At 43.9% G+C, this 18,724-nt stretch overlaps 1 protein-coding gene across 3 annotated transcripts in view; it reads left to right on the plus strand.

The window, feature by feature from the left end:
• The window catches only part of LOC135036672 (protein argonaute-3), a 239,215-nt gene extending 222,057 nt beyond the window's left edge, over positions 1-17,158 (plus strand). For all 3 annotated transcript variants that reach the window (XM_063954469.1, XM_063954470.1, XM_063954471.1), the window contains one exon: positions 13,002-17,158. In XM_063954469.1, the coding sequence (XP_063810539.1) occupies positions 13,002-13,110 (109 nt within the window). In that variant the 3' untranslated portion in view covers positions 13,111-17,158. The remainder of the gene's footprint in view (positions 1-13,001) is intronic.
• The last annotated feature ends 1,566 nt before the right edge of the window (positions 17,159-18,724 follow it).

The following is an 18,724-nucleotide window of genomic DNA, read 5'->3' on the forward strand; positions in this document are numbered from 1 at the left end:
TACCTTAAGGCAAAAGAATACATCACATATAGCCATTAAGGCTATATGTATGTATTTAACCCATGCCAGATATCTAAATCTACGGGAGGAAAGCCCGCCGAAATAGGGGGCGGGGCTTATTCTCCTCAGCACACAGCGCCATTTTCCTGCTCAGCTCCGCTGTGAGGAAGGCTCCCAGGACTCTCCCCTGCACTGCACTACAGAAACAGGGTAAAACAGAGAGGGGGGGCATTTTTTGGCGATATATTGGATATATTTAAGCTGCTATAAGGAACAACACTTATATAAGGTTGTTCCCATATATATTATAGCGCTTGGGTGTGTGCTGGCAAACTCTCCCTCTGTCTCCCCAAAGGGCTAGTGGGGTCCTGTCTTCGATAAGAGCATTCCCTGTGTGTCTGCTGTGTGTCGGTACGTGTGTGTCGACATGTATGAGGACGATGTTGGCGTGGAGGCAGAGCAATTGCCGATAATGGTGATGTCACCCCCCAGGGAGTCGACACCGGAATGGATGGCTTTGTTTATGGAATTACGTGATAATGTCAGCACATTACAGAAATCAGTTGACGACATGAGACGGCCGGCAAACCAGTTAGTACCTGCCCAGGCGTCTCAGACACCGTCAGGGGCTGTAAAGCGCCCTTTACCTCAGTCGGTCGACACAGACCCAGACACAGACACTGAATCTAGTGTCGACGGTGATGAAACAAACGTATTTTCAAGTAGGGCCACACGTTATATGATCACGGCAATGAAGGAGGCTTTGCATATCTCTGATGCTGCAAGTACCACAAAAGGGGTATTATGTGGGGGGTGAAAAAACTACCTGTAGTTTTTCCTGAATCAGAGGAATTAAATGATGTATGTGATGAAGCGTGGGTTAACCCAGATAGAAAAATGCTAATTTCAAAAAAGTTATTAGCATTATACCCTTTCCCGCCAGAGGTTAGGGCGCGCTGGGAAACACCCCCTAGGGTGGATAAGGCGCTCACACGCTTATCAAAACAAGTGGCGTTACCGTCTCCTGATACGGCCGCCCTCAAGGATCCAGCGGATAGGAGACTGGAAACTACCCTAAAAAGTATATACACACATACTGGTGTTATACTGCGACCGGCCATCGCCTCAGCCTGGATGTGCAGTGCTGGGGTCGTCTGGTTGGATTCCCTGACTGAAAATATTGATACCCTGGATAGGGACAGTATTTTATTGACTATAGAGCAATTAAAGGATGCTTTCCTTTATATGCGAGATGCGCAGAGAGATATTTGCACTCTGGCATCGAGAGTAAATGCGATGTCCATATCTGCCAGAAGGAGTTTATGGACGCGACAGTGGTCAGGTGATGCGGATTCCAAACGACATATGGAAGTATTGCCGTATAAAGGGGAGGAATTATTTGGCGTCGGTCTATCGGATCTGGTGGCCACGGCAACTGCCGGAAAATCCACTTTTTTACCTCAGACCCCCTCCCAACAGAAAAAGACACCGTCTTTTCAGCCGCAGTCCTTTCGTTCCTATAAGAACAAGCGGACAAAAGGACAGTCATATCTGCCTCGGGGCAGAGGAAGGGGTAAGAGAGGGCAGCAAGCAGCCCCTGCCCAGGAACAGAAGCCCTCCCAGGGTTCTGCAAAGCCCTCAGCATGACGCTGGGGCCTTACAAGCGGACTCAGGAACGGTGGGGGGTCGACTCAAGAATTTCAGCGCACAGTGGGCTTGCTCACAGGTGGACCCCTGGATTCTGCAGGTAGTATCTCAGGGTTACAGGTTGGAATTCGAGAAGTCTCCCCCTCGCCGGTTCCTAAAGTCTGCTTTGCCAACGTCTCCCTCAGACAGGGCGACGGTATTGGAAGCCATTCACAAGCTGTTTGCTCAGCAGGTGATAGTCAAGGTACCCCTCCTACAACAGGGAAAGGGGTATTACTCCACGCTATTTGTGGTACCGAAGCCGGACGGCTCGGTAAGACCTATTCTAAATCTGAAATCTTTGAACCTGTACATACAAAAATTCAAGTTCAAGATGGAGTCACTCAGAGCAGTGATAGCGAATCTGGAAGAAGGGGACTTTATGGTGTCCCTGGACATAAAGGATGCTTACCTGCATGTCCCAATTTGCCCTTCACATCAAGGGTACCTCAGGTTCGTGGTGCAAAACTGTCATTATCAGTTTCAGACGCTGCCGTTTGGATTGTCCACGGCACCTCGGGTCTTTACCAAGGTAATGGCCGAAATGATGATTCTTCTGCGAAGAAGAGGCGTATTAATTATCCCTTACTTGGACGATCTCCTGATAAGGGCAAGGTCCAGAGAACAGCTGGAGGACGGAGTAGCACTAACCCAAGTAGTGCTGCAACAACACGGGTGGATTCTGAATTTTCCAAAATCTCAGTTGACCCCGACAACACGTCTGCTGTTCCTGGGAATGATTCTGGACACGGTTCAGAAAAAGGTGTTTCTTCCGGAGGAGAAAGCCAGGGAGTTATCCGAACTTGTCAGGAACCTCCTAAAACCAGGGACAGTGTCTGTGCATCAATGCACAAGAGTCCTGGGAAAGATAGTGGCTTCTTACGAAGCGATTCCATTCGGCAGATTCCACGCACGAACTTTTCAGTGGGATCTGCTGGACAAATGGTCCGGATCGCATCTGCAGATGCATCAGCGGATAACCTTATCGCCACGGACAAGGGTGTCTCTTCTGTGGTGGTTGCAGAGTGCTCATCTGTTAGAGGGCCGCAGTTTCGGCATACAGGACTGGGTCCTGGTGACCACGGATGCCAGTCTAAGAGGCTGGGGAACGGTCACACAAGGAAGAAACTTCCAGGGAGTATGGTCAAGCCTGGAGATGTCTCTTCACATAAATATACTGGAGCTAAGAGCGATTTACAATGCTCTAAGTCTGGCAAAACCCCTGCTTCAGGGTCAGCTGGTGTTGATCCAGTCGGACAACATCACAGCAGTCGCCCACGTAAACAGACAGGGCGGCACAAGAAGCAGGACAGCAATGGCAGAAGCTGCAAGGATTCTTCGCTGGGCGGAAGATCATGTGATAGCACTGTCAGCAGTATTCATTCCGGGAGTGGACAACTGGGAAGCAGACTTCCTCAGCAGACACGATCTACACCCGGGAGAGTGGGGACTTCATCCAGAAGTCTTCCACATGATTGTGAACCGTTGGGAAAAACCAATGGTGGATATGATGGCGTCCCGCCTCAACAAAAAACTGGACAGGTATTGCGCCAGGTCAAGAGACCCTCAGGCAATAGCTGTGGACGCTCTGGTAACACCGTGGGTGTTCCAGTCAGTGTATGTGTTCCCTCCTCTGCCTCTCATACCAAAAGTACTGAGAATTATACGGCAAAAGGGAGTAAGAACGATACTAGTGGCTCCGGATTGGCCAAGAAGAACTTGGTACCCGGAACTTCAGGAGATGATCACGGAGGATCCGTGGCCTCTACCTCTAAGACGGGACCTGCTTCAGCAGGGACCGTGTCTATTCCAAGACTTACCGCGGCTGCGTTTGACGGCATGGCGGTTGAACGCCGAATTCTAAAGGAAAAAGGCATTCCGGAAGAGGTCATTCCTACACTGGTAAAAGCCAGGAAGGAGGTGACTGCACAACTTTATCACCGCATTTGGAGAAAATATGTTGCGTGGTGTGAGGCCAGAAAGGCCCCCACGGAGGAATTTCAACTGGGTCGATTCCTACATTTCCTGCAAACAGGATTGTCTATGGGGCTCAAATTGGGGTCCATTAAGGTTCAAATTTCGGCCCTGTCGATTTTCTTCCAGAAAGAATTGGCTTCAGTTCCTGAAGTCCAGACTTTTGTAAAAGGAGTACTACATATACAGCCCCCGGTTGTGCCCCCAGTGGCACCGTGGGATCTTAATGTAGTCTTGGATTTTCTCAAATCCCATTGGTTTGAGCCGCTCAAATCGGTGGAGCTGAAGTATCTTACATGGAAAGTAACCATGCTACTGGCCCTGGCTTCAGCCAGGAGAGTATCAGAATTGGCGGCTTTATCATATAAGAGCCCATATCTGATTTTCCATACGGACAGGGCAGAACTGCGGACGCGTCCTCATTTTCTGCCTAAGGTGGTGTCAGCGTTTCACCTGAACCAGCCTATTGTGGTGCCTGCGGCTACTAACGAGTTGGAGGATTCCAAGTTGTTGGACGTGGTCCGGGCATTGAAAATATATATTTCAAGAACGGCGGGAGTCAGAAAGTCTGACTCACTGCTTATATTGTATGCACCCAACAAGATGGGTGCTCCTGCTTCTAAGCAGACGATTGCTCGTTGGATTTGTAGCACAATTCAACTTGCACATTCTGTGGCAGGCTTGCCACAACCTAAATCTGTCAAGGCCCATTCCACAAGGAAAGTGGGCTCATCCTGGGCGGCTGCCCGGGGAGTCTCGGCATTACAACTCTGCCGAGCTGCTACTTGGTCAGGGGCAAACACGTTTGCAAAATTCTACAAATTTGATACCCTGGCTGAGGAGGACCTTGAGTTCTCTCATTCGGTGCTGCAGAGTCATCCGCACTCTCCCGCCCGTTTGGGAGCTTTGGTATAATCCCCATGGTCCTGACGGAGTCCCCAGTATCCACTTAGGACGTTAGAGAAAATAAGAATTTACTTACCGATAATTCTATTTCTCGTAGTCCGTAGTGGATGCTGGGCGCCCATCCCAAGTGCGGATTGTCTGCAATACTTGTACATAGTTATTGTTACAAAAAAATCGGGTTGTTATATTGTTGTGAGCCGTCTGTTCACAGGCTCCTACGTTTGTCATACTGTTAACTGGGTTCAGATCACAAGTTATACGGTGTGATTGGTGTGGCTGGTATGAGTCTTACCCGGGGTTCAATATCCTTCCTTATTGTGTACGCTCGTCCGGGCACAGTATCCTAACTGAGGCTTGGAGGAGGGTCATAGGGGGAGGAGCCAGTACACACCACCTAATCCTAAAGCTTTATTTTTGTGCCCTGTCTCCTGCGGAGCCGCTATTCCCCATGGTCCTGACGGAGTCCCCAGCATCCACTACGGACTACGAGAAATAGAATTATCGGTAAGTAAATTCTTATTTTTTTTTAATAGATAGAAATGTATTCTCTGTAGATATTTGTGTAACGCTCTCTCTCTCTGAAACCCCAAGTGATTCTTGTTCATCCTTGGATGGTCATTTAGAAACTGTGTACCACCTTAAACCATATTGGAGCCATCAAGATTGACAGGACTGGAGGAAAAGTTAGTTTGCCCCATAAGGGAACCAAGGGGATGAAGGCTAGGATAGATTGCATGGCCTGTTACAGTGGGACAAGCTAATGATTACTGAGTGATTTCAGGGGAGAGAGCCAAGAAAGGCCAGTTAAAGCCATCTTATATTTGCCAATTATTTGGGGAATGCCTATGGTCCATAAAGTAATATTTGTAGAACCTAGAAACAAACAGTCATCCCAAACTTGAGGGTCTTTGATACTGGCAGGGATACAAGGTTTTCACTCTGAGCAGAAAAAGGGGAGGACCACAGTGTATACTCTGATAGGTAGTATGTGAAAATGATACAACAATCTTGGTACTATGGTACTAATGGAGATTATGCTGCCAATGTACTGTAGTAAGGAATTCAATTTTTTATGCAATCAGATCCTTTTAATAATGGCCAGCAAGATATGATTAATTTGCCTAGTAGTGAGTTTCATTATAAGGGGCAGTTGGGATCTAAAAGTTGTTTTATTTTCCTCGGAATCAGTAGGTCTATTATTTTGAAGTTTGCCCTGTCTAATTTTGAAAGCTTATGGCTGCTACATACACAAAAATATCCGTGAACAGGGGTCATCAAGAGCAATATACAAAGAGCATGCTTAATAAATAAACAATAGGAAATATCAAACCTAGTGATACAAAAAAAAACATACCCTGAAATCTAACAAGGACAGAGAAAACTGCTGTAATTAATTCAGATGAGATGTCTCCCATACAGTACAAAGAAATGGGTATCTACAGATGTGTCCTCTTATATCCTTGCTGCAGTCACGCTAAACAGCCCTTGAAGTCGCGCCATGCCGTGGTGGAACTCTGTAGCGCTGAGCGTAATCTTTTGAGTTTTTTCCCGCAAAAATGCGTCTTCGTCGCAAAGTACAATAGGACGCGCAAGCAGATCCTGCTGATTAAAATGATATGCAGCAGGCCTATATTCTGTGTGTAATTGTGGCTATATCTGCATCTGAAATGCCACGTTGGTATATTCCAGAACACTGTAGCATAGCATTTTTTATTCAAATACAGTTGCAGTCACGCACATAATATAGGCATGCTGCTTTTAATCGGCAGAAGCTGCTCATGCGTCCTATTGCATTACTTTGCGACTAAGACGCATTTTCGCGGGACAAAAAGCAAAAAAAAGACTCCCACCGCTACTGAGTCACATGGCACTCACACGTTAAGTATAACGCGACTTGTAGTGTACGAAGCAAAGATGTAAGAGGACGCATCTGTATCGAATTAAGAATTTCCGTCAAGGACAGGAGGGAAGAAGGGAGGGTATGAGGGAGAGGGGGGTTTATGACAACACCAAGTGTCAGACTGTAGATAAGAAAAGAGAGACTAAAATCAGAAATTGATTCAATTGGCCCTAAGAAATAGCGTGTCATTTATGTCCAAAAGGAATTTAGTTATCCCACTGTAGGTGTGGGACAATTGTGCTGACTAATGACCCCCATACATCTATGAGGCGATCCCACAACCCTAGCGGAACCAGCGATAAATCCCAGATGTTTGGGGGCCATAAACCAAGGCTCCCAGACAGGCCCGCCATCAAGGGGGGATGGCGGGGACTCCAGTCCTGGGCCTGGACTGAGATAGGGCCCAGGTGGCTGCAGTCATTATTGGGGGCCATGCCAGCTTCCTGCCTGCAGACCGGCAGGCATTCTCGAAGGGACAGAGCCACGGTGGTATTCTTACTACAGAGCCGGGCGTGAGCCAATCAGTGCTCGCAGACCGGCGGCCAATCAGGAGTTGCTGGTCCGTGAGCTCCGACTGGCTCACGGCCAGCTCTGTAGTAAGCATACTGACGTGGCTTTGTCCTTCTGTGCTGTGGCTTCCTACCGGTGCGTAGGCAGCTGGCCCTGTTCCCGATCCTCTTTGCTGCCTCCCGTGCCCCCTCAAAATGCTTCCACCCAGGTCCCCTCAAAATTTAAGTTTAGGAAATGCAGGGGGAAAGCCAGTGTGTGTGATGGGAGGCTGCCTCATTTGTCAGTCCGGGGCCCCATCATTTCTGATGGCAGCCCTGCTCCCAGACCTCATGAAATGTGTTCACGCTGTCATGGAGGAGAGCCGTGATGTATTCCACAGAGACAATATACCATATTCTATTTCTGATAGCAGGAAGACAGGGCATGGCAGTTTACTTCCAATTTATGGCAATGAGGAGTTTAGCGGTGTTACATATGTGTCTGGAAAGTTTACTGCATGGTTTTTAAATACCACTAATTGGTTTGCAAAGCAAGATATGCAGCAGATTTTTAGTGGAGTTTAATGTTGATCTTCCTATCAGGGACAGGATTTTGGACCTTATTCATGTACACAGAGAGATTTGGATGAGGTCTGTTCAAAGTGAAATCTAAATTGCAGTGTATAAATTAAGCAGCCAGTATTTACCATGCACAGAAACAATATAACCCACCCAAATCTAACTCTCCTCACATGTTACATCTGCCCCACCTGCAGTGCACATGGTTTTGCCCAAGTGCTTACTTTTTTTTGTTTGCTAACAATCCTGAATAAACCTCCTTTATCCCAAAAGTCTAAAATATATGGGCAGTCCCACTGGAGAACACCTTTATTTCCTAGATATACAGTACCACCTTATCTTGGTGATTATAGGCTCCATCAGGGGCGTCTTAAGCGAGGAGGGGGCCCGTGTGCAGACTCTGGGTGGGCTCCCTCCTCTCCATGGCGCCGCAGGCTCTGACATTGCGCAGGTAACCGGAAACATGACAAAATTCAAATTACGCATGCGCGGCTGCCATTTTGGAAGGGATTTTTTGTGTGACAGCTGTAGCGACGCTGGACTTCGTGGAGGTGAGTAGTAAAATATGTGTGCGGTGTAGGCCCCCCCTAGACCCGGGTGCCTGTGTGCACCGCACACATTGCACCCATGATAGAAACGTCTATGGGCTCCATTATCGGTGTAAAAATATGGGTCAAATGGTCACTCCTGTTTAGTTACATTACTTATGTGTAAAGAGGTGGAGTCATATCCATTCACCTGGACTGAATCTAAAAAATTGCTTTATAATGCTGAAATACCAGTGAACAGTGAGAGGGAAGAGCTCTTCATAGAAATTCAGTTCAAGACTTTTAGTGGCTTTTAGATAGAGAAATTAAGATTGTATTTTTAGTTACAAACAAGGAAACATAAACATAGAAACCTAGAATGTAAAGGGGGGGGGGGGGGTGTTGGGAGCATTTTTGGATTGTGGAAAGAGACCGGAGTTCTCGGAGAAAACCCACGCAAGCACAGGGAGAATGTACAACGCCACACAATTAGAGCCATGGTGGGAATCAAACCCATGACCACCATCCTGCCCATTATGTTTATTAGGAAGATAAACCAGTAGCTTCCACAGAGGGATGGATGTCTTTTATAGGCTCTAGTTGGAGCAGAATCAAAGGTCTACTCTTTAAAATATAATTAAATAATGAGGTTGATACTGGGGTGAGGGTACCATCAAAATGTGTATGTGTTGGACTGTCAAACCATCTGGACCTTTGTGAAGCCACATTCAAAGAGCGTCAGTTAGGAAATTGTAGAATTAAGTGATGCTGCAACCTCAGGGGCAAGTTTGGGGAGGTTACACGAGTTCACATTGTCCTCAGTCACAGTGTCAAGGGCAAGGACTGAACAGTGAGAGACTTCTATGTTGTACAACTTGGAATAGAAGGTTTGGAATTAATTTGCTCTTAGAATTATACATGGACTGACCGGTTGAATACTTAAGGCAGTATCCAATTACCCGTGCTTATTGACCGCAGGTAATTGCTTCACTGGGGGATATCCTATTAACCCTGATAAGCCAGCATGAGCCGCAGCATATCAGGGATTTTGATTCACCTTCCTCAGGCATTTTGGGTCTACGGCGGTGAAAACAAACAGGTTTCAACTGTCTGTTTTTTCCTTTAATGCTTCTCTCCCTGATGTCACATCAAGATCATACATACCTCAGTTTCTTTCTATGTCATTAATTTAAACAATAGTGAAAATGCAATCCAAATTCAACCAGTAGTTTTTGTGCGATGCCGGAATGAACAGACAGGCAAAATTCACGATTTATTTTAATTTATTTTTTTCTTCATATTCCTTAGAAGTTTCTCTCCCCCAAAAAAATGCTATCTAGATATACAACCCTATAGTGTTATTATATGCATAAATATACATCTGGTATACTGACAAACACAGTGGTAAAAAGTGCAAGTAAACAGAACAGTGTAGGTACACAAAGATCCAAAAGATAAATAAAAGTCAAGGTAAACAGAGTTGGGTTGGTACACGTGGTTTAAAAGGTAGTAAGTACACAGGAGTAGTAAGTTAAGAGTTGGTAACTGGTATTGGGTACACAGGCAAGATTAGGACAGTCCCAAGGCAAGGGAGGAAGTCCTCTAACACTAATTGCCAGGTGAGTTTCAAATTTACAGTAATAGGGGGGGTGGACTCCAAATTCAGACAGTTGCCAACTTCCTGTCCATGTTTTCACTGAAGACCACAATGCCAGGATCTGCATCTAGGTCCGCAGAACCAAACAATGGTTTGACCCGTATCTGGCCAGCTTCATGAAATACATGGCCCAGAACTTAAAGGGGTGTTTGGACACTGCTAAACAAATAGCTGAATGTGACACCTTGTAATTGAGGCCTCTTCCAAACTATTGAGGAAGCATGTCCAGGAAATCATTGATGAAAAACTTTTTGAGATGTTAAGGAACTGCTATTTATTTATTTTTATAGCACTGAGAGTTTTATCAAATGATAGTGGAGGGAATATATGATTGACCATCAAATAACGATAAGAATGCCAAAATATAACACATGAAATTCCAGTTTACCATATATGTTCAAAATATTGCAAGGACAATATAGCAGATTGCATGCAGTACATAATTTCAGTTCATGTAATACAGATGGAGCCTCCTTCATTGTTGCTGTTTCTCCACCTAAACGGAGGATTAGACACGCCTAAGCGATAGCTCAGGTTGTTCAGTTGTTGCACGGCCACGTGCGTTGAGGTATGACTTCATACGCAGCATGCAATACACATCTTCACCACTGGGTGGCTAATGCTCCATTAATCCAGTACTATAGAGTGAATAACGGCAGATTGATATAAAAGCTCTGGCAAATGATCAGTGACGACTGTAATGTTACTGTATACTGTACACACAGACCAATGGTCAGATGGAGAGAGTCAATAAAAAAACAAAAAAGCAATAAATCAATCAATAAAATTAGTGTATACAGACGCAAGCAAACACGTTAAAGCAATGGTCCATTGACGTTCGGGTTATGTGAGCGTCCAATTCCTGTAGACTAATCAGTAAATAAAAGTGTATACAGATGCAAATGAACATGTTAAAGCAATGGTCCATTGACGTTAGGCATACAGTACTGTATGTGAGCGTCCAAGTCTCGTAGCCAATACAGCAAAAAACACATGGGATGGTATTACTGCTTACATTTACACATGAGCTTGTGTCTCTATCACCAAGCATCGTGGCCAAGCGGTGAAGTGTCCCACACCCCATGCTCAGAGTCCTGGGTTCGATTCCCAAAGTGTGCATGCCTTTATTTTGTTGTTTTTTTCTTCTTGACACTTTTTATTAATTTTTTTTATAACGGTCATATATTTAAGAACCTTACATTTAATAGAATTATGCACACGGGAAAAGACCTGTTTCCATAACTAACTGTCGGGGCGTCTGACACGCAAATCCGTAGCACCGTACTGTACTGTTTAATGTACATTAACTCTGGCCCTCTCTAGTCCTTTCCTCCAAGCAAAGCGACTGTAGTATCTTCATTTACATAGTAGACCTTCATTTACATACAGTACTGTGTTGGCAATTTATTGACTGTAAACTAGCCTCTTTGGGCGGGATTCAATTCTTTTCACCCCTTTCCACACCCGTTCTGTTTCTGCCCTCAGGGGCGTGGTATCATTATTTCAGCTCGCTACCAGTAGGGAGGCACCCAACCCTTTACACAGCTAATTCTGATCACTATGATCGCAATATGCGCAATAACGGAGATCATTTTAGAAAGGAAATTGGGCGATATAATTTGAATCCCACCTTTTGTCTGAAAAGATCAGTCTCTTAGGGAAGGGTGAGGGGGGACATGGGGATTAACCAACGGAGTTCAGAGACGCTGTCGAAAATAAAAAAAAGGAAACCAATAAATAAAAATAGTGTATACAGACACAAATGAACGTGTTAAAGCAATGGTCCATTGACGTTCGGTTTATGTGAGCTATTAAATTCAATTAAAATGGGCTTAAAGCTTAATATCTCCGGTTCTGGGGGTCCAATCGGCTCAGAACTGTGTTGGTATGGAAGAATGGCCAATTAGCTACCAGAGGATATCGACCCCAAGAACGGAGAGATCCGTTCTTAAAATCTAAGCACTCTGACTAGATTACTTAGATTTTAAGCACGGATCCCTCGTGTGTATACCCCTCAGTGGCATCGCTATCGCCGGTGCTAGATTGGCCTGCATGCAGGCACAATAGCACAGCGCTCATTTCACCCGCTGGATGAAATGAGCGCCCTCACCCCCTCACTCAGCACACATCACGCTTTGCTGGGCAGGGGGGTAGAGATGTGTGCTGAGCGGTCTGTGACAGATCTCTCAGAACACATCTCTCTAGTGTATACTGGGCTTTAGGTAGGAGCTTTTATCTCTCCTCATTATACTTAGAAAGATAACACTTGCCGCTGTAGCCTTTACAGCAGAGTACGTTACAAGCTGTTCGTGCTGTTTAGTACTCAAATAGAAAATACTGTACAGATATGCGAAGCATGGTGATTTAGCATCCACGCACTTAGGGTGGAGCTTTTATCTCTCCCCATTATACTTAATAATATGGGATTTTGGACGCTCGCATATCCCTAACATCAATAGACCATACTTGTAACATGTTCGTTTGCGTCTGTATACACTACTATTTTTAGTTGTTGATTTGTCTGCAGGACTTGGACGCTCACATATTCCTAACGTCAGTGGACTATACTGTGCCTTTATCACGTTCGTTTGCATCTGTATATACTGTACTATTTGCGTCTATACTGTATATACTGTAATATACTGTGACCTACTAATCTCCCCAGTTAGTGCCTAAACACCCACCCTTCCCCCTCCCTCTTCACACATACACACACCCCACAGCCTAACCCACCCCAGTGGTGCCTAAAGCTAACTTCCCCTCAATGGTGCCTAACCCAAACCCCCCCCTCATCTGCAGCCTAACCCTAACCTCTCTCTCTTCGCAGCCTAACCCTAATACCCCCGGGTAGTGGCTAAAACTGACTAAACTTACCCGGCCCCCCAGTCTAACCCTAACCTCCTGGCTATACTTAACTTTGGGATCTTGGCTGTCGGGATTCCGTTGTCAGGCTCACGATTTTCTTCTGGATGCCGATGTCTGTGTTCTGATGGGTGTCGGGATTCCAGCTTCTGTATTTCGGCAGCCAAGATCCCAACAGTTGGGATGTTGAACTTAACCCGATACAGGGATTGAATGTGGGGGTGAAGGAGAGGGTGGAGTTAAGGATGATACCTAGACAACAGACTTGGGAGACCAGAGTGGAGGTATTGTCAACTTGTTATGCACTAACTTGTGTTACATGTATGGATATGATAACTTCCTTGAGGCTGTGTCAGTGGCATGATCTGCAGGAGACTCATGCAAAGCTTATTAACCAAACTTATTTTTACATTTCTCTTTAGTGCTGAAGGAAGCCACGTATCTGGTCAGAGCAATGGTCGGGACCCACAAGCCCTTGCCAAGGCCGTGCAAATTCACCAGGATACCTTACGTACCATGTACTTCGCATGAAAGCAACTGTTGCCCACAAACATGCACAGGTTTGACTTACTACAAGGAACCTGGAGGATCTCATGTGGGTTTCAAGGCCCAGTAGGGTGATTCACTTTCTCCTGACTTCCCACCTCTCCCTAGCCTTCTCTCCTGGCTTGCACTGAAGCCCAGGTGCAGTGATAGAGGGGAGAGCTAGTCCTGGGAATAGAAGATGATTGAGGAATACAGCACTATTATGCAATATGAAACCAGCCAACTGCTAGATTGTTGTAATGGAGCCTCCACTAGGATGCACTGCTTATGTTTTGTCTTTCTTTTACTTTCCAATATTTTAACCCTTTTATGCCTTTACCTCAAATTGCTCTGCAGCATTAGCTGTCTGCGCAAAAAAAAACAACAAGAAAAGCAAAATATAGGGATGTATGTGAGAATGTTAGCATATCTGTACACACTGGGGCTTGGCTGGCAGAGGACATAATATATCATTTACTTGTGATACAGCAGTATGATCAAACTTGCTGTAGGTATTTTTAAATGTAGTTAATGTAATGCTTATTCTTGTAGCAACAGATGATTATAGGAAGACTAAACTGATCTAATTTACCTTTCACCTCTTAACCCCTTGTGGTTATATGGGAGTGATTTGTAAAACTCTCGCTGCACAGGGGTTGAAATCCAGAAACAGCCTATCTCGTGTGTGTCCTGGTATGTATGTATGTATGTATGTATGTATGTATACACACATATGTGTGTAACTTTGGAATACATATATGTGTATATGTATATTTATGTGTGTGCGTATGTATGTGAATATTGGATATGAAGTTGAAGGATGTGCAAAGAGGATTTAGCTTTGTGGCACAGCTGTTCATGGTCTGCTCTCTTTCATCTTTTTCTTTTTTCTTTTATGTCATATACATGTGCACAAGTCACATCACTCAGTGCTTCCCCTTCATTCCTCCTGCATCTTTGTATTGCACATGCTCAGCGATGAGGCACTGCAGATGACTAGATAAACTCCAGCCCTCTTACATAGGGTATCAGATGCTTATTCCTTGCACTGCAGCAACACCCTTGTTGGCATTGGGTTAGGTAAAGCTAGCGCATGGTTTGTTCTGGAGTCTTGAGCAAAAGCCTGTGTTATAATGAAACAAAGCCTGCCTATCTTGCTCTGTATTTTTCTTCATGTTCAGACAATGAAGAAACGTCATTGGTAATGCCCTCTCATTAAGACTTTTATCCAGGCAGTTCTGCTTATTCTGCACGCTACCAAGTGTTTCCCCATCCTCATACCCTAGGCGGAGCTCCTCTACAACATTGCACCCTTCATACAAAGTAGGAATGGGGGAATTTACTTTTTATTTGGATCTATGTAATATATACATTTTCATGGTTGTTTGTGGGAATGTTAAACTTTTCTAGTACTTTTATTTTTTTTATATTTATTAGAATAATTACACTAATTTAATTATTTCTGAGCATTTTCTCTGCAACCATGTTTTTTGTTTTTTTTTAAACTAAGAAAATATGTACGTCTGTGTGACAGTTTTAGATTTTTATTTCCATTTTAATACTATGAGCATAACTTTGGAAGAGGTCTGCTTTACATTGCTGGTCCCTCTGTCTACTTTGTTGTTTAATATAGATAAATGCCTTAATTATGAAAGCAAAGTGTCCAAATAGTAAACTATAGAACACTGAAACTTTCTGAAAGGTATTGTTTCTACCCAGAAATGTGTTCTCATCAGTGAATTGTGCTATGTTTGGTACTTACGCTTTACATGCCTAAATCTAAGTTTTCATTTTCCTGTATGGGACCAATAAGATTTCTTTACTACACTTTGTCCAAACCTATTCAAGTTACTTTAGTGTTTGGGGATAAGTAAGAGCTATAAATCGTTATACGGAACACTGAGCCCAAAAGCACTGATAATTCTAGCCGATGTCAGGCTAATGAAAAGGCTAAGATCTCATAGTTTGATGCACGTTAAAACACAAAGTCCTATTCATGATTCTGTTGCTTAGAAACTTTGTACTGGCCAATCTAAACTAAAATCCTCAACAAATGATTTATTTTGCTTCATGGTTTAAGTGACAATATTAACTTTTCCACTTCAGTTTTGCACAAATCTATGGTCTTTTAAGTTACTTCTGAACCGATAGGCTTCTGAAAATGGAAATGTTGTGTTGCCTTGTACACCTGCATTGGACATACATGTGGAAGTTTAGCAAAGCTTGGTGAGAGATGAAGTAGCAACCAATAAGCTCCTGTCATTTCTCAAGCACAGCCTGTAAAGTGACAGGTAGAATTGGATTGATTGGTACTTTATCTCTCTCCTCTTTATCACTCCCTTAGCTTTGATATCTCCCCCCCCCCCCCCCCCCCCTCTGGCTGCTGCTGTTACATTTCTTGAAAAAAGTAACATTTTTACAAGTTTATAAGTAATTGAAATGATTTTGGGGCAGATATATTAATCTGTGGAGAGAGATAAACTACCAACCAATCAGCTCCTGTCATTTTTTCATACACAGCCTGTAACATGGCAGTTAGGAGCTGATTGGTGCTTTATCTCTCTGCACTTTATCACTCTCCAATGCTTAGTACATCTCCCCCTTTTTCTTAATGGAACGATGGGTACAAAATAAAACCCAAGCAATACATATTTTCATATTTATCTAAAATTGCTATGCTATGTTGAGACCAAAAAAAATAAATACAAATCTTTGCTTCTATGACATCATATCACTTTCTATGTTTAAAGTGGAAGACTCCTTTCCCCCAATCTGGCACTGGTACCCAATATACTGCCTGTGCTTAATGTGGCCTTTATAGTATTATAGAGATGGCAATCTTTAGAGCTTACTTGTTTTCTTGTAGCACCCTCTTACCCCCTTTAGATTATGGTGTCAGAAAATGAATAGATTAGATTAAGTGCACTGACCAAGAGGACGTGATGTAGACAGAATAAAGGGTTTATTTGATTAGCAAGCTGACTCTTCCCGACTTGTTTAAGTCTGACATTTTAAAGCGTAAAGCTTTTAATAACAATGCACCATATGTTTCCCTTTTGAAATTTCTATCTTAAACATGTGGAAGTCACCATTTAGTAAATGAAACCCTTCAGATTAACCTATACTTTCTCCTGGTATGATTTTTTGCAGTCCAGGCAACAGTAGCTTAACACGGGAGGCAGTCAGTTGACCGTCGGACGGGATCCCGGCGGTCATTATACTGACGCCGGAATCCCGACACAAGCTGCAGTTCCAGCGGTCGGAGTGCCGACTGCCGGCTGATACCCCCACTTGGGTCATGGTCCACGCCACAACTCGGGGAATAGAATCCTGTCGCCACCAGGCCCGAAGAGTGGCTAGCCCAGCGGACCCGCAAGGGGACATGCAACATTCGCCGCCAGGTCCCGACCGCCGGGATCTCATACTGATCCCCTTAACACTAGTAAGGTCTTTCCTTTACTCTCTGCTACAGATCCAGGATCTGATAACCTGACCCAGTGCTACAGGACATAACAAACAGGGTAATTCCAACTTCATCATACTTGAGTGTTTCAAGCACATTGGCACAATAAGTGTTTCCTGCATCAGTTTCATTGGACCACAGTCCTTCAAAAAATGTCTAAGCTACATTTGCTGTTCAGCTCATGTAAAAAGTATATGCATATCTGATAGCTTTTCAAATATACTTCCCCTTTAATGAAAGTATGTATGTCAGTATAAAGCTATTGTATTAGTAAGAGAGTTTGATGTAAAAAGATCAAATCTACCTAAACCTTGTTGGTTGTTATTTGAAGTGGTTTCCCATATTGAACATGTCAGTATGTCAGTGGTGACATCTTTGGCGATTGTAGCACTGTAGATGATGATGTTGGCTAAATTATTACATTTTGTCTCCATTATCATCTTTATATTCAACTGAAGGCAAAAAAACGACGCCTACAAAGTTAATATGTTTTGTTCTCCAAAGTATAGAACAGCTTCTTGCTCATTGGAAATAGTTCCAGTGCAATTACTGCAATAAACAACATCTAAAAGCAAATGAACAACATCTAAAACCATTCATCATTGTTTTAAATAAAAATCTCTTTTTTTTGGGGGGGGGGGGTTTGCATTATTCACAATGTCTAAAGAAAAGCATAGAACATATGAGGAAATCCTATGTATACAGACTTCTTCCTGCAGTTCTATAGTTCCTTTTTCTTTTAGTTCTGATTGTTTTCCTAGCGTTGCCATAAATGTTAAGTGCACAAATGTAATCTAATCCAAAGCAAGCAAACCAATCTTTTAAGGGGGGTACTCACGGAGCGATCGCTGCTTAAAATCTAAGCAATCTGACTAGATTGCTTAGATTTTAAGCAGTGATCTCTCCGTGTGTACCCCTCACAGCGATAGCGATGTGCAGCCCCGCACATCGCTAATGCTGGTGCTAGATTGGCCTGCATACAGGCCAATCAAGCGGGTCGCTCACTTCACCCACTTCATCGCGCTGTGCTGAGCAAGGGGAGAGATGTGTGCTGAGCGGTTCACTCAGCACACATCTCTCCCACATCTGCCAGTGAGTACTGGCCTTTACTTTTAAGGGGGGTACTGCCGGGAGAGATGTGTCCTGAGCGATCTTACCACAGACCGCTCAGCACACATCTCTTCCTCCGCTCAGCACAGAGCGATGTGCTGAGCGAGGGGGTATTGATGATGGGGGGCACTCACTTCACACACCGCTGAAGTGAGCAACCCGCTAGATTGAGCCTGCATGCAGGCTCAATTTAGCACCGGCGATAGCGATGCGCGGGGCCGCGCATCATTATCGCTGGGGGGGCATCCACACGGCAGATCCGTGCTTAAAATCTAAGCAATCTAGTCAGATTGCTTAGATTTTAAACACTGATCTCTCCGTGTGTACCCCCTTTATTTTTAACAGTTTTAATTTGGTTGCCAAGGGTCACAGCACATTAAAGTACGTAACACTAGTTTCATTAAGTAAGTCACAGAAGCTGTCATGATCCCACAGGGAATACTCATTGAAAAGTGTGGTAAATCATAAATTCTCACAATGAAAGGACCACTGAACTTGAATTACAATATGTTTTGTATAGAAGTGCCACTAATATGATCCACGTGTTTTAGCAGCGTATCTGATACTGTAAATGGCTGTTTACAATAGCTGGTTAGTGAGTTAGACTTCCAACGTAATATCTTAGCCTTATGTGGGAACATTGCATACATATGTAAATTATTACAAAATGCATTTTATATAGGTTCCTTTTTGTTTTTTTGTTTTTAATTATGTGAAAGTGATCATTTTCCCCAGGGCTGTGGAGTCATTACACCAACTCCTCAACTACAATTACTCAATTTTACTATTGTTTGAATCAAACTATTTTTTAAATGTCAAACCTTTATTAATTAGTAATAACAAATTTGCAGCTATCCTTTTCCTGATAAGAACAGGTACTGCTGTGCTGGTCTTTTTTTTTTTTTTGTCAACATTTTATTGGCTTTCTCCTTCTGCCTAAAAACATAAGATTGATCTGGAGGCATGCCTGTGACATTTTGGATCATAGGCACTTGTACAAGTAAAAGCAGTCACTGATATTTATATTCCCCTCCCCCTTATCTTTTT

The sequence above is a fragment of the Pseudophryne corroboree genome, chromosome 2, assembly GCF_028390025.1.
Source record: "Pseudophryne corroboree isolate aPseCor3 chromosome 2, aPseCor3.hap2, whole genome shotgun sequence".
NCBI lineage: Eukaryota > Metazoa > Chordata > Amphibia > Anura > Myobatrachidae > Pseudophryne > Pseudophryne corroboree.